Source organism: Mytilinidion resinicola (genome assembly GCF_010093595.1).
Source record: "Mytilinidion resinicola strain CBS 304.34 unplaced genomic scaffold BDZ99scaffold_12, whole genome shotgun sequence".
Lineage (NCBI taxonomy): Eukaryota > Fungi > Ascomycota > Dothideomycetes > Mytilinidiales > Mytilinidiaceae > Mytilinidion > Mytilinidion resinicola.
In genome coordinates, this window is record NW_022985448.1 from 1,077,076 (window position 1) to 1,090,635 (window position 13,560).

Here is a 13,560-nt window from a genome sequence, read left to right on the forward strand (position 1 = left end):
CGTTTGAATAGACGAGGATTGTAGGGTAGCAGGTGGATGAGACTTAGAAGAATGATAAGAGGAAGAAGAGGAGGAAGGGAGAATCAGGACGGTATGTGATAGCATCAGATAGGACTTGGCAGATAATCTGTGGAGGGGCCTGCTAATGGCTATTGATCTGGAGGTTGTCGCATACAAAAGAAGGTCCGATATAGAAGGTCGGGAAGTAGCACTGTAGACATATAGAAGGAGAGCGTTACCGGGTAATAAGTCATCAGCCCCTTTCGACCAAGTTCATCACAGCCTGCGCCACGATTTTTGGAGCATTACGGGAAAGGCAATGGTCGTTTAGTATGCCATAGCTCCCATGTTGATGTAGACGCCTAGCCACTCGCAATTGACTCCACCAAAACCAATGCCGTCACGGAAATGTCCCTCTCTACAACGCCTCGCAATTCTCATTACATGAAGCAGGTAGCAAACACAACAGTGAACTACCCAAACCGTTTAATTGCCGGACTCATTCGTCATCGTCAACCCAGATCAAAATGCCCTTCTTGTCCATCTTAATGTCGCCCGTCGGCTGGATCTTCAGCGTCTTATTGAAGTACCGATCCACCACCCTCAACTGCGGCATGATCCAGGCACCCTTGACCATAGGCACGAGGTTGTAGTGCACTGTCTGCCTGCTGAACGGTAACATGATCAAGCTTTGAAGTTTCGAGCCGGCGAACGCGAAGTCTTCGCTCGCTTCCATGCTAACCTCGAATGTGAGAGAGTGCGTCGTCGGGTTCTCCAAGGTATAGTCGAGGTGCAGAGTCAGGAAAGACTGGACAGTCAAAGACTGTGTGACACTAGCTAGGACGCGTGGCTCGCTGCTAGGGAGGTGGAGACGGGGCATTGCAAGCACGGATGTGATGGCAGGGCTATCCGAGTTGTTCTCCGACTTCCGCCTCCAGGTGATGCTGAGACCCATGTCGAGAGCTGCTGATCGACGCTCTTCGAACTTGATCTTACGCATGTCGAGGCTGAACGATCGCTCCTGAAGTTCTTGGGGAAGGATATCAATGCCTTCAGAGGGGAACTCCTTGGATATATCGCAGACGGCGCCGCCGTGAATTTCATGCAGCTCCAGACCCGTCTCTTCAATAATCAGCACTTCTTCGGCGAATGAAGCGACCTTAGCCTTCAAATGCCATCTCTGGGCAATGCCACCAGCGACACCCGACACAGCATCGCCAGTTTCGCCTTCATGAACTTCAAACATGCTCGGCCATGGATCAGGATGAACTCGGGGTGAGAATTCGTAACTGGCTTCGAAGGGACCATCGAATACGAGATCTGTGGTGAGCGTCTTTGATATTGGAATGTCTTCGTCGCTGAGAAGATGGTACAACACTTTGATCTCGAGAGCATATCCGGAAGGAATGTCAGGCGCTTTGAACTTGATCGTTTCTGTCCGTCTCGCGTTCCGTTCTAGTCGACCAACGACATGCCCTGGAAGCTCGATCTGAGAGTCGGAATCGCTAGCTGGGATTTTGACAGGTTCTTTATTTGCGGAGTTCGCATTGGGCACCCAAGAGTACTCTAGCGTGTCTGTTGACAGTCCGAGGAGCCTGACCTCCAGAACCGCTTCAGTAGTCTCTTCTTCCTTGTTGATGATTTCGATGTCAAGTGTTACGGCTTCATCAGTGTAGTAGTGATCCAGAAGATTCGGAAGGGCAATTTCCATTTTAGGAGGCTTCGGATGTATCTGAGCGAATATGCCAGATGTTCTGCTAAGCTTCTTTGCTTTGATGGTGGAAGATCCTTTAATCCACCAGGAGGGTAGGACATCGCCTTCGTTCATTGTTGAGGAGCACACCAGGTTGAAGCGTTCCGTTTCTATCTCTAATATACTACCGAGAACATTCACCTCGCCGGCATCGCGAAACGTAATGGCAAATGCAAATACTTTGGTCTGTCCAGGATATATTGTCAGGTCCGAACCGCCGCTCCAGAGTGGTTTCTGATCCGACCGGGAGCTTGCAGCCGTCTCTTCGAGGTCGAGTTGTTTTATGACGGAGTAGTGTGCAGGACCGTCACTTCTCTCTGAAGTAGAGGCTGTATGTAGAAGCTGAACCTCGCTGAGGCAGCCTTTGAACCGAATCATAATTTTCGATAGTGTAAGCGGTGCAGATTCTAATCGGGCATTCGATGTCACGGCGATCTGCGAGGGCAGAGGCTCGCCGACATTCCCATCTCCCTCAAAAAATGTGAATGTAATCGCAACTGTGGCGACAGATCAGAAGAGGCTGTAAAGTACGCATGGATAACTTACGGCAAGATACGATCTTGTCAGCACTAACTGTCACGGTGGGCTTTCCACCTTCTTCAACAGGAAATGCGTCCAGACAAGTCATCAAGTTATGCGAGTGCCCTAATTTGGGTGGTAAAGCACTAGAAAGGAGCTCCCATTCAGTAGCGAGTAAGATCTCGGGATCTTGCACACGCATGGCACACTCTCGAAGCGCCCAAGTCGCCTCACCAACAAGAGGGTACCACCTCTCTTTCCGCCAGATCATTCCTTCCCACAAGGGCCTGAGCACGCTCTCTGCATCGGCGTATCTCTTGGCGTGAATAAGCTCTTTTGCGGTATCAAGGTTCAATTGGTCGACAACACGATACTGTCCTCGCATGAAGAACTCTTGTGCAGCTTGGTTCATAATATCAATGATCTCGCTGCAGTGATCGTAGCCTTTGTTTTCGGGTAAGGCATATTCCACATGCGGCTCCGGGACGAGATAGTGATCGTAAGTAGTGTACCGGTGGCTGACCTGCGTAGCGGGAGAAAGACCTGGGGGCGTACGGTCTTCGTCTGGGATATCTTCAGCGAGTAATCTACGCTTTTGAGCATGTTTAGCGGATAGCCTAAGCCAGTATCCTGAGTGGTGAAGAAGATGCCAAGGTGATAATCTCTCGCCCTGCGATATTCCGACTTTCTCTGGGGGTGAGAATAGGGTGAAAGGGCGGTCAGACACGACGCTGGAGTCTTGGGGGGAATCTTTCACAGCGAAGATAGGCATCTCTGCCCTCTGAATAAGCTGTGACATAGCCTTCGCCCATCTCGACTCCCAAGCTTCCCAGCCATAATTAGCAGTCCCCTTTCCTCGCCGATCTAAGAGGGACCGCACTCTGCTCTTGTAGATTAGCCACGCCTGGACCGCTGCAGTAGGTAGCTTGTTCCAGAGAAGACACCGAATATTCCGAATAGCAATAGCATCCGCTAGTAATCGATTTTCGTCCCATCTTGGCGACCAATTGGCAGTTGTTTCGAACACACCGTCGGGTCCAAAAAGATTGTCTAGCGCAGACTGATAATGCCTCTGCGCAGCATCCATTTCCTGGCGAAATTCGGCGAAGATCCCTAGCTTGAAGTCATAACGGACTGCCCAGCCCTGTTGTGCCAGAGTCTGTGAAGTGCCTCTAGTTGGCGGTGCGGTCGGTGCTGGTATTTGGCTGCGCCCCTTTTTCCGCCTGGCATGTTTTGTCAGGTCACGGTAGTACTCTGTAGTCAAGGGCTTTAGTGTGGTGACAATCATCTGGGCGAATGAAGCAAGCTCCACGCGTGAGCTATTTGGAGGCAGGAAAAAAAGGCCTTTCGTAGCATCCAAGCCCGTCGCTCTCCTGATGGTGGACAGCCTCTCTTCAATATCGGTAGACTCCAGAATAGACTTGTCACTTATCAGCACTACAGCGTATCTGGTCCTATGTTCTGAGATCTGGAGCTGTCCTTTGATCTTGTTGATCTCTGTCTTCAGCTGATTGTCATGCAGGCTGTTCCGACTCGGATCTGACGTGAAGTCGAAGAAAGATATGAAGAAAGACGGTATATAGTACTGGTGCTTCATGGTCCACGCAACCGACATGACTCCATCGGGAAAGATTGCAGACTCGGGCGACAACGGTGAGATCGGAGAGTGGAGGATCCATGTAGGCGTAGGGGCGACGGTTGGGCTACCAGGAGGAGAAAGGCCATCTGGGTTTTCGGGAGGATCAGCCTTTCGAGGAGGCAGCATGAAGTCCTGAGTTGTAGTGAGCACACCGTAGGGAGTCTCTCACGACGGGGCGCCTGACCTACCCTCCCTACAGGCCGGATCCTGAACCCTCTCACGGCGCCCTTCCGAGTCTCTGTCACATTGTTCCAGGCGGCATCTCTTGCATCGGTGCTCAGAAACTCCTGCAGAAGCTGGTCTGCGCGCTGTCCCGTGACGGGGGGGAGTTCAGAGCTGATGGGTGTTGACCGGCGGCCTAGCAGCACATCTTGGACGGGCGGGATGGCCTCTAGTTCCGGAGTCGACCCCAGGCCCGAGAGGACTATGAGCGGGAGGTTGTGGGCAATATATTCGGGCGGATATGCATCCATTGCGTGGGCGGTGGTGGAGTTGCAGGCCCAGCCATCAGCTTCTGTTAGTCTCTGCAGCGCCAGGAACTAATGCGGCCCTGCGTCTAGCTTCAGCAGCGCCTAGCAAGACTGCAGAGCATAGAGCACAGTAGCAGGGAGCTGCTGGTGAGGGTATTGTTCGTGACGGTGTTGGCGTGGTGGGACAATTCTACTGGCCGGTCGGATTCCGGCGGTCATAATTGCGGCGCGTGAACTCTGCCCAGGTGAAGCTCTTCTCCACACCAACCTCACCCCGTCCTCTCTCTCTCCTCCACCACACCTGCAACCCGGCCCATACATAACGCCCACGCTTTCGCCGACTGCTGCGACCTTCTGCCGCACTTTCTGCGCCTGGAAATCCTCGGGAGCCCTCCCGTTCGGCACTGACAATACCCACACGGCACCGCCTGTCCACGAGCTGCCCCAGGGCGCATTTCACGATGGCTGGCCAGCAGCAGCACATTATCGATACAATCTTCAGCATGAAGAAGCGCATACTGCGCCGAGAGGACTGTAAGCAGCCTCCACCCGCTTTAGTGCTGTCTTTTTGCGACTCTTGGCTGACCGACTTTCCTCACCTTTAGCCTCCGACTCGGACGAAGCCGAAACGCCCTTCAACAACCGCATGTATAGCCTCAAGCGAAAGGCAGGACTAGCGCAACCTGGAAAGCCCGATTTCGACGCAGAGGCGCCGCCGTACAAGAAGGTGACTTTGCCCCGCGTTCCTCCTCTCCGTACACCCGCTAACACAATTTCTCACGCGCAGAGGATCGAACACGCTGGCTACCACAGATACATCCTGCATAGAAACCCACCTCGATTCGACCCGGATGGCGACATCGTGGAGTATGGCGACGAATATGAGGATGAGGAAGACTTAACCACAATCGAGGAGAATCCCTACGCAGACATCCACCTTGAGCGTAAGAAAACCCCCAGACAAAACCTTCACAATACACTCCCTAATCCAATTCTCAGATATCCTCGCTCCACTGACTTCAGCCGCTGAACTTCACAACCACCCCTCCATGTCGATTCCCTATACTTCGAAACACCTTACCCACCTGACCGAGGAAGCGGGAGCGATTTCGCGCCGCGAGTTGGCATCACAATGGAAGGCCAAGAACTTTCTCTCGAAGCTCCAAGGGGACAACACGTGGGTTCCTTGCGGCTTGATGGAGACTGGAACGGACAAGTACGTTCTTGGAGGCCTACAGACGAACGGCCCTGGATCTGCGACAACCCCTGCCTCCAGGAACAACTCGCTGTCTGAGCTGCAGCACTCATGGGGCAATGGCACGACCGCAGAGGCCTCAATGGATCCGGCGGGCCTCCGGACTCCCCCTCCTACCTCAGCTCCACGACAAGTTCCATTGTTGGACGTGCAGATGGTGGAGATCGAAAGCGCACATGGATCGCATACCGACGTCATCATAGGCGACGGCCAAACAACAGGAACCGCCCCACAAGTCCACTCAGCCTCATCGCTGCCGAACGGCGCAAACGGACACGTGCCAGAACCAAGCCAGCTGCCCAACGGCACCGACGCAGACACACCACAGCCAACCGTCAACGGCACCACCCCCCACAACTCCGACCACGACCTCGAAACCGAAGGCAACCTCCCCTCACCGCCAGCCGACGACGCCTCCTCCACCACCTCGCAGCCAGCCTCGCACCGCATGACGACGCGCGCCCGCGCCCACGTCTCCAAGTCCCCGTCGCCGCCGCCCTCGCCGCCCGACACGCTGAACCCCATCCACCCCATGTACAAGTTCCCGCTGGACATCATCCCGGACCGCGACTACGGGCTGCCCGCCGCCGAAGCCGAGGACACGCGCATGATGCTGCTCGCCGTCGTGCAGAAGATGGAGCAGATCGCCCACCGCTCCACCGACCTGTTCATGGGCATGCTGCAGGCGGACCGCATGCGGCACGACGTGTTCAAGTGGGCGAAGGCCGAGGCGCACGTCGGCGAGATGAGCGATGGCGAGGACTGGTATGACCGCGAGGAGTGGGGGCTCGAGGAGGACCTGGTCAAGGGCCGGGACGAGGAGGAGGAGGAGGGCGCGGTGCAGGGGAAGAAGTCGACGAGGCAGCGGGGCGGGAGGCGCGCGGATAAGGAGGATCGGTGATTTAGAAGGGGGGACGGGGGGAAAAGGCGAGGTGGGGAATGAATATAAGGGTCTGTTGAGTTTAGTGCTGCGCTGGGCCTTTCCTTGAGGCGCCGGGGCAATGCATGGATATAGGGCGTTGGAATACAGCGCTTGGCTGCGCTATGCTGGCGGATTTTTTTGCTGGCGCGAAGATATACGGTTACGGATACCCATACTGGGGGCTGGCATTGTCTCTGGAGTTTTTTTTAGTTTTTGGCTACGCCGTCGCGCGTACGCTGCATGTGTGGCGAGCACTGAGAGGAGGCATATTTCGGGGATTGTCTATGTTGTCTAGCTAGATGATAGCAATTTATTCACGACTCAGTTCGATGTTGAAGCGGTTTTGCGATCTGTTTTGAGAATAGCCTGACGAGTTTGAGGAGGTCTGAGGAGATGGAAGAGCTAGGCGACTAACTATGTAGTTGGATGCGCTTTCGGGATGGCTAGTTATTGGTAGTTAGATATGTATCAGAGCATCTCAGTGGTGGGTGGGAAGTTATCGATGCGGGCGTCCGTGGACACGTGACGTACGCAGGGCGTTCCGGTCACGTGCTGGATCTCTCTCTCTCAATAACATACGTGGGCTCGAGGTGTGTGCGTGTTGTGTGGGTGGGGGAGAGAGTAAGTGAGAGAGCTAGAGCTCGGAGACACGAATGCATGATATCTGTAGAGATTTGTTGCGACCCTGGGGCATGCGGGATGCGCATTGACCCTGTCTGTATTTTTCTGCAGAGCAAGGTTGCTCTTCGGGAGCCTCAAAATCTACGTAAGGGTACAACACACAGGTCTAAGTTGCTGCTAACGATAGATCTCAAACCCAAGCACAGCCGGGTTTTTGAACTATGAGGATCCAGCTTATCTAGATTAGCGAGTTAGACACGATGCCGCGCCGGGCGATCCGGGCCGATCCGCCGAAGATGGTGTGGAGTTTTCGAAGGGCAAGGTACCTATTGTACCGCACGCGGGGGACAAAAAAAGCCGTAGTTACACCAAACCACCAAAATCACTTAGGTCAGCGAAACATACCTGGAAGCACAGCAGTCTACAGCCACCACTATTCAGTCGAAGTATATAAAACGTACATAGACGAATAGATCTGCTTTTGAAGATTATTATTGTCTACTTTAATAGTATCGTTCTTTCAGAGCGTTGGGGTGTAATTGCTTTCTGAAGAGGATAAGCTGTTTTGGTGTACGGCTTTTTTTATCCGCCGCGTGCCCACTCATTGGATATCTAAGGTCAATAACACCTCTCAGTGTGTGAGCCAGTGCGTGCGGAAATGGTGCTAGAGGGTACGTTCATAGTAGGCGGGTGAATTCGCCTGCTATAGACGGCTCAGTACGGTGTTCCCAAAGTCCTCAGTCCGAGCGTTGCGCCACGACGGGTCAAGGCATAGATCGGTTGTGATTGATAAGGCCGGTCCTCTCCATTCTTGATGATCGCTGCGTGTTTTCGATGTCCTGATCCACCCTTCACAACCCGTTATCCGTCCGTTATTCGCGTCATCGGTCGAATCAGTGCGCCACTCGGTGTCACCCAGTGGGGGCGTGGTTGTTGGGAGCAGTCGAGTAAGGTGTGGAGGTCGACGAGCCGGAGCTCAAAGGACACTCAGCTCGCTGCGCTGGTCGAGGGAGCGGAGATCGTAGTCGAGGCCGAGGGACCCATGGACGCATCGTGTTACTGGCCACGGGACGCTTTCTGGAGCGCGGATCGCATTGCGCAGCCGTTGCGCAGCAGAGCTGATGTGCGGGATCTGAGCCTGTATCACTACCGACGCTGCGTGCGTCTGTCAAAGCATTTCTCGAGAGGCGTGTCCGTAGCCAAGCGGGCCATCCAAGATCGGGGTGAGTTGATATGATCGCGACGAGATGAGCTGGTGGCAGTGCCACGGTGTAGCCGTACAAATCCGTAAATGTTGGGATTTGGAGCACAGTTTGGTAAGCTTGATAAGCCTGAGGCGCGAACGTACCCATGTTCCAGGCTCTCCCAGTAGTTCACGATGCCCAGTGTGGTGGCCCCTGAGGCCGAGAGCCAGGTGACTTGGGTGCGCAAGAAGCATGCTGTGAAAGGCAGGCCATTGTCGCGTGGTTGGATCCACGCTCCTTGATGTGGTACGAAGCGCACAACAGCTGATTATCCACATCTCGGCGCCATTCCCCGTCGCCGCGAAGTCCGCCTCCCCGGCAGCTGAGGTTCAAGTGTCCCCCTACGCTCAAGACTTGGCCTGGTGAGGCACTGAGTGCCTCATGAGGTGGTTGTGAGACCTGTCCGGACCCGATGTATCCAAGATAGCGACTCTACCAAGCGGTTTGTGGTGCATGTTAGGGGTCCGCGTAGCTGAAGTCGACTTGTCGTGCAAGAAGAGAGGCGGGGAGGCGGACACTCGTGGCGATGTCCGATGAATTCTCTGCAGATGCGTGAGGGGGCGCGTGGAAACGGCTCCAGTGGGGCCATATGTAGAGGGCCGGCTGCCATGGCTGTGAGCTATGGGGTCGTCTCGCGAGGGGATCCTTTTCTTGCGCCATGAGTCGAATTGGACTCACCATAAGGGATGAGGGGAATGGGATACTTGTTATGTTTGCCGTGGTCCGGGCCTACCTGCTGGTCTTTCGGTCGCTTGGTGGTGAGGTTTGTGGGCTGCTTGGTTGCGTTGGGGAGGTTCTTTGTGCTGGCTGCCTCGCAGCTTCTGGATAGGGATGGAGCAATTGGTACCTCGAGTAGGTATAAGGAGCCCCGTCGGACTGCCATACTTTCCTCGCCACTCGTGGTAGATTCCTCGTATCACTAAAAGAAAGGCAGGATTCCTCTCAACGCAGGTCGTCCCAGCACTCCAGCCACTCCAGCTAATGGAGCCTAGCCCCTACCCACCCATCGGTCCGACGGGAGGCTCCTCGCGCATGCAGGTGGCCGCTACCTGTCCGCATTTATCCTTGCACTTGGCTGCAGCACTTCAGACAGCCAGTTGATATTCAGTATATTAAAATACCGGAACCGCCAGCAAAGTTGCGCTGCTGTTTGGTGTAAACGCCGAAACGAGCTTGCTTCCTCTAATGGGGTGCTATACCGTTCGTTCGTTTCTTCGTCATTAGACCGGCCGTTCAACCAGACCTCCTCCCACCCGAGCGCGTCTAGCCCACTTGTGTACCAAACTTCTACCATTTAGGCGCCAGTCTTCACCGATATACCATCTTCATACAACGTAGCGAGAGCGCTTCTCGCTATTCTTGTAACGAAAGCGCGCCCAGAAGGGTCGCGCCATCCCAAACGTAGACCTCTTGTCTTCATCCTTTAAAAGCCCCCCTTCTTCTCCCGCATCGAATCAACCGCCGAACTCCAGAGCTTGCTAAAGACGAAGCGACAGAAAAGCGAAACTTCGTACCGAAAAATCGAGGAACCAAATCGCGAAAGCGGAGATGCGAAAAGTCCCCAAGACCCTACGCGTCGTCAAACAATTCGTGGTCCCAGCCCACGTTCAATGGCTTAAAACCACATGCAGGCGCCTTGAATGCTCAGCTAGTACAAAGTGCTGAAACAACGGGATAAAACACTACAAGAGGGCCAGGGATGCAGTTACTGTCATGGAAACATATACTGCCCATCCATCTTATCCAGCCCCGACGAGCTGTTGGCAGATGGGGTGAACCACGCCATGCCTGCGAGGTCTGGATACACGTGTAAGACGGCCGGGTCGAGGGACCAGTTGTCCAGGTTACGGATATATACCTCGAAGGACTGGCTGAGCGCGAACATATTCGTGTTTGGGATCAGGACGGCGACATCAGAGAGCAGCAAGTTCCAGTTGACAGAGAGGCTAGAGACGAAGGTCTCCAGAACTTCCATGCCATGTGATTGGTCGGCGTAGCGGATGAAGAAGTCGCGTATTTCAGGCCTGTGGGAGCTTAGTACGCTGTGGCGTGCGAGGGGATATGCCGCAAGGTAGGTGACAGGTCTTACCATGGAATCAAGTCGATCCAGGCGGGATGAGGCACGATGATCTGGCTGGGAGTTGGCCGCATCCAGGCAGGCATGGCCTGGTAGTTCTCCTCAGTAGGTACGATGGCCCACTGGGGTGGGTTAGTAGATATTGATGACCTTGATAGGAGTACTCCATACCGTGAGGAACAGAACGCCTAAAAGCGTCATGGCCATTCGTTCAGGATGTCGGTCGATGTTCATCCAGCTCATCATCGAGACGACCCACTCGCACACATTGGGAGTCATGCTCTGCGAATCCGTCATGCTGTTATAGTTGTTCACAGGGGGATACAGTTTTAGGGGTCCTAGTACCTGCTCAACTGACCAGCCATCATGGATCATTTGACGCTTTTGCTTCACGAACAACTGGAGCCGCTCGCTCATCAGATCTTTGTACTTGCCGGACACAGGCCGTACCAGGTAGATAGGAACCAGAATGCCATCGATACTGAGCGTTCCGTCAAGACTTACAGGCTCAGTTGTGTTGGCAAAGCAACGTACGTGAGTGACGTCTGCCATTTTACTCTGCCAGGTGAATCGCTGGTTCTGAGTCTGGTTGGTGGGTTGCGAGTTGTTTCTCGTTGATGGTTCGCAGAAGCTCCTTGGTCTTGTCAGCTTTCGCTCATAATAAGGATGCAGTCGGGTTCGCTCACTCAATGCTTTGTTGTCCACTACTCAAGAGTGTAGACGGCGCCTGGAATGAGTGGGAGGACGCCGCATACATGGGGATCGAGGTTTCCGACGGACTCGGAACATATGTGCTAAGTGGGTTCCATTTCGTCTTGTCACTAGTCAGCCTAATTCGTCCCATTTCTTAGTCTGAACTTTATTTTCTCTCGCGGATATCCCAACAGACGATGCAAGAGATATCAGGAGGCACCGTCTCAACACGGCAACATCGTGTTCGGTATGCTCAGAAGGCTTACCTCTGATGCCCAAGGTGTTTCTGCAATTGAGTACACGGGCGATTGTGGGGATGGCGTCCACGGCACACCTGGTGAGAACAGTGGGCTTCCGGCCTCACAGTCCGTGTCGATGGGTTCGTCACGTCGATACGAAGCGTCTAGTGTGTGGCCGGATACTTTGGTTTTCAAGATGCTCAGTATCTCGGTGGCGTTGCGGAAATTGGCCTGTTGGAGTCGTTTGACGAGATCTATGGCGTCGTCTCTGTCACTTGTCTCGCAGACGATCTGCAGAATCTCTTTCAGCTCTTCGCCATGGTCCTGCAGCAGCTTGATCTTTTCCTTCAGTGCGGCCGTCCTGCGCTGGTCCCCGTTCATGTCGTAATAGCAGTCGGTCCTGTTCTTCTGCTGGCACGCCGAACACGCTGGACGGAGGCCATCACACTACACACGGCAACCAATCAGCCCCTGCCGGATTCCCATTGCGCCCGAGGGCGGTGTGGACGTCTGTATACCTTGCTTTTCCGCTGCTGGCAGGCCTGGCAGGCGACGGCGGTGATCTGCTTTCGCTTCTGCAGTTTCTGCTTGGAGGCGGCGAGGGCCTCTGTCTGCTTCCCTGGCCCGGCCCTGCTTCCTCTGGCGGGCTCTGGCGGGGCTGGCTGAAGGGGGCTGTCGGCGAGGCCGCGGTGGCTCATGGTGGCCGGGTTGGAGCAGCGTCAGGGACGAGGGGGGAGTGGTGGTGTCAAAACAGGCGGTGTGCTTCACGGTTCGCAGGAGAAGAATGGACAGTCGGGCAGTGTCGCACCAGACGGGCTGGCTGTGGGGGGCTGGTCCCAGTGAGGCTCCCCAACAAGACGGTTCGTTGAGGTTGAGAACGTGGCGGCGACGATGGCGATGCTCGACACAAGCCGGCGGAACACACATACTCGAAAACAAGGAAGACAAGGCTGCGCAATGGCCCGGCGCTTTGCGGGTCTGTAGCCACGCTCTGGGGATCTACGTGCCAGAGGGCATGCGCGGGCAACGGGGGGTTGCAAGCGCATGCTGGCTGCGTGTGTGCTGGGCATATATGGGCGGGAGGCGGAGAGGCCTTGCCTAGAGGGTATATACTGGGGGGCAAGGTAGCGGCTCACGGCCGCAGAGCACTTGAGCGGGCACTGGCAGCGTGCAGGTACCGACGCTTCCATGTCTCCTGGTCTTCATGCCGGCGACGTCCAGGCCGGCCTTGCGCCCGTCGCCGCCGAACTCCCTCACTCCGACCGTGTCGGCCGATTTGTGAGAGACGCTTGGCGTATCACCCTGCGCGCTGCCCTACGCCACACACTCGTCGCACCGGGAGGCTCAGCACTGCACACGCACTAGCTGTTTGCCGTTAGCTGGAGCAGGCTCCGCGCCAGTGAAGTGGTGCGCCGCGCCCTCTCCGCCCTCGCCGCTGGCCCTCTGGGGTCCGCTCTGACACCACTTCGGGATGGAGCGTCTTCCTCGCACGTTCCAAACCGTCCCCGGGTCCCACCAGCACCGCAGGCGTTGGATAGAGCGCGCCTAGCCCGCTACCACTGGTTCGGCGTCGCATGCCGCACCCATACAGCCCCCCGCCGGCAGCCCGCCCACGCCCCCAGCACCTACACCAAGTGCGGAATATAGACACACCTGGCGCAACCTCCCGCCTAGCTCTGTGTCGCCTGGCACTGTTGTTGTTCGGACAAGACGAGACGTCTCTCCTTCTCCATCTCGGAGTTGGACCGAGCCCAATCCCTCTCTGCATCCTTGCATCGAACCACCCGCGGAAATTTGCTGCGCTGCTGCGAGGACGAACAGAAGTGATGAGCAGGTGGACGTTATTTTCGCCCACCATTCCGCCTCTATCTCGGAGTTAGCCCGGGCCAATCACTTCACCCCCTCCTCCGCCATCTGCGACCTGCAAGGCAGGATCCGTCGGGGCACTGGAGCGCTATCCGCCCCGTGTGGCAAGTCATGCGGCAATATTTTGAGGCTCCCGCGGCATCGTCGATGCTCGGGTCCACCGACATCACCTCTTAGCGCCTGCGGACTCGGATTAGTGCTGGCACGTGCTGGTCTGCCTCGCCATTGCAATTCTTGCAGCATCCGGCGCTTTTGAGACAGG

The 13,560-nt window shown here is 55.5% G+C and overlaps 3 protein-coding genes across 3 annotated transcripts; 1 reads left to right on the top strand and 2 right to left on the bottom strand.

The window, feature by feature from the left end:
* Positions 1 to 59: 59 nt before the first annotated feature.
* Positions 60 to 4,384, bottom strand: BDZ99DRAFT_572364 (uncharacterized protein; the record flags this gene model as incomplete). The annotated part of the gene is made up of 3 exons (XM_033728190.1): positions 60 to 2,250; positions 2,300 to 4,043; positions 4,100 to 4,384. 3 exons carry the CDS (start codon positions 4,382 to 4,384, stop codon positions 500 to 502), a joined length of 3,780 nt encoding a protein of 1,259 aa, XP_033575473.1. The 3' UTR covers positions 60 to 499.
* Positions 4,385 to 4,842: 458 nt separating this feature from the next.
* BDZ99DRAFT_572365 (uncharacterized protein) lies at positions 4,843 to 6,537 on the top strand (the record flags this gene model as incomplete). The annotated part of the gene is made up of 4 exons (XM_033728191.1): positions 4,843 to 4,915; positions 4,987 to 5,108; positions 5,169 to 5,325; positions 5,381 to 6,537. 4 exons carry the CDS (start codon positions 4,843 to 4,845, stop codon positions 6,535 to 6,537), a joined length of 1,509 nt encoding a protein of 502 aa, XP_033575474.1.
* Positions 6,538 to 10,134: 3,597 nt separating this feature from the next.
* On the bottom strand, positions 10,135 to 12,130 carry BDZ99DRAFT_522054 (uncharacterized protein; the record flags this gene model as incomplete). The annotated part of the gene is made up of 6 exons (XM_033725677.1): positions 10,135 to 10,447; positions 10,513 to 10,622; positions 10,672 to 11,134; positions 11,187 to 11,314; positions 11,460 to 11,879; positions 11,951 to 12,130. 6 exons carry the CDS (start codon positions 12,128 to 12,130, stop codon positions 10,135 to 10,137), a joined length of 1,614 nt encoding a protein of 537 aa, XP_033575475.1.
* Positions 12,131 to 13,560: the final 1,430 nt, after the last annotated feature.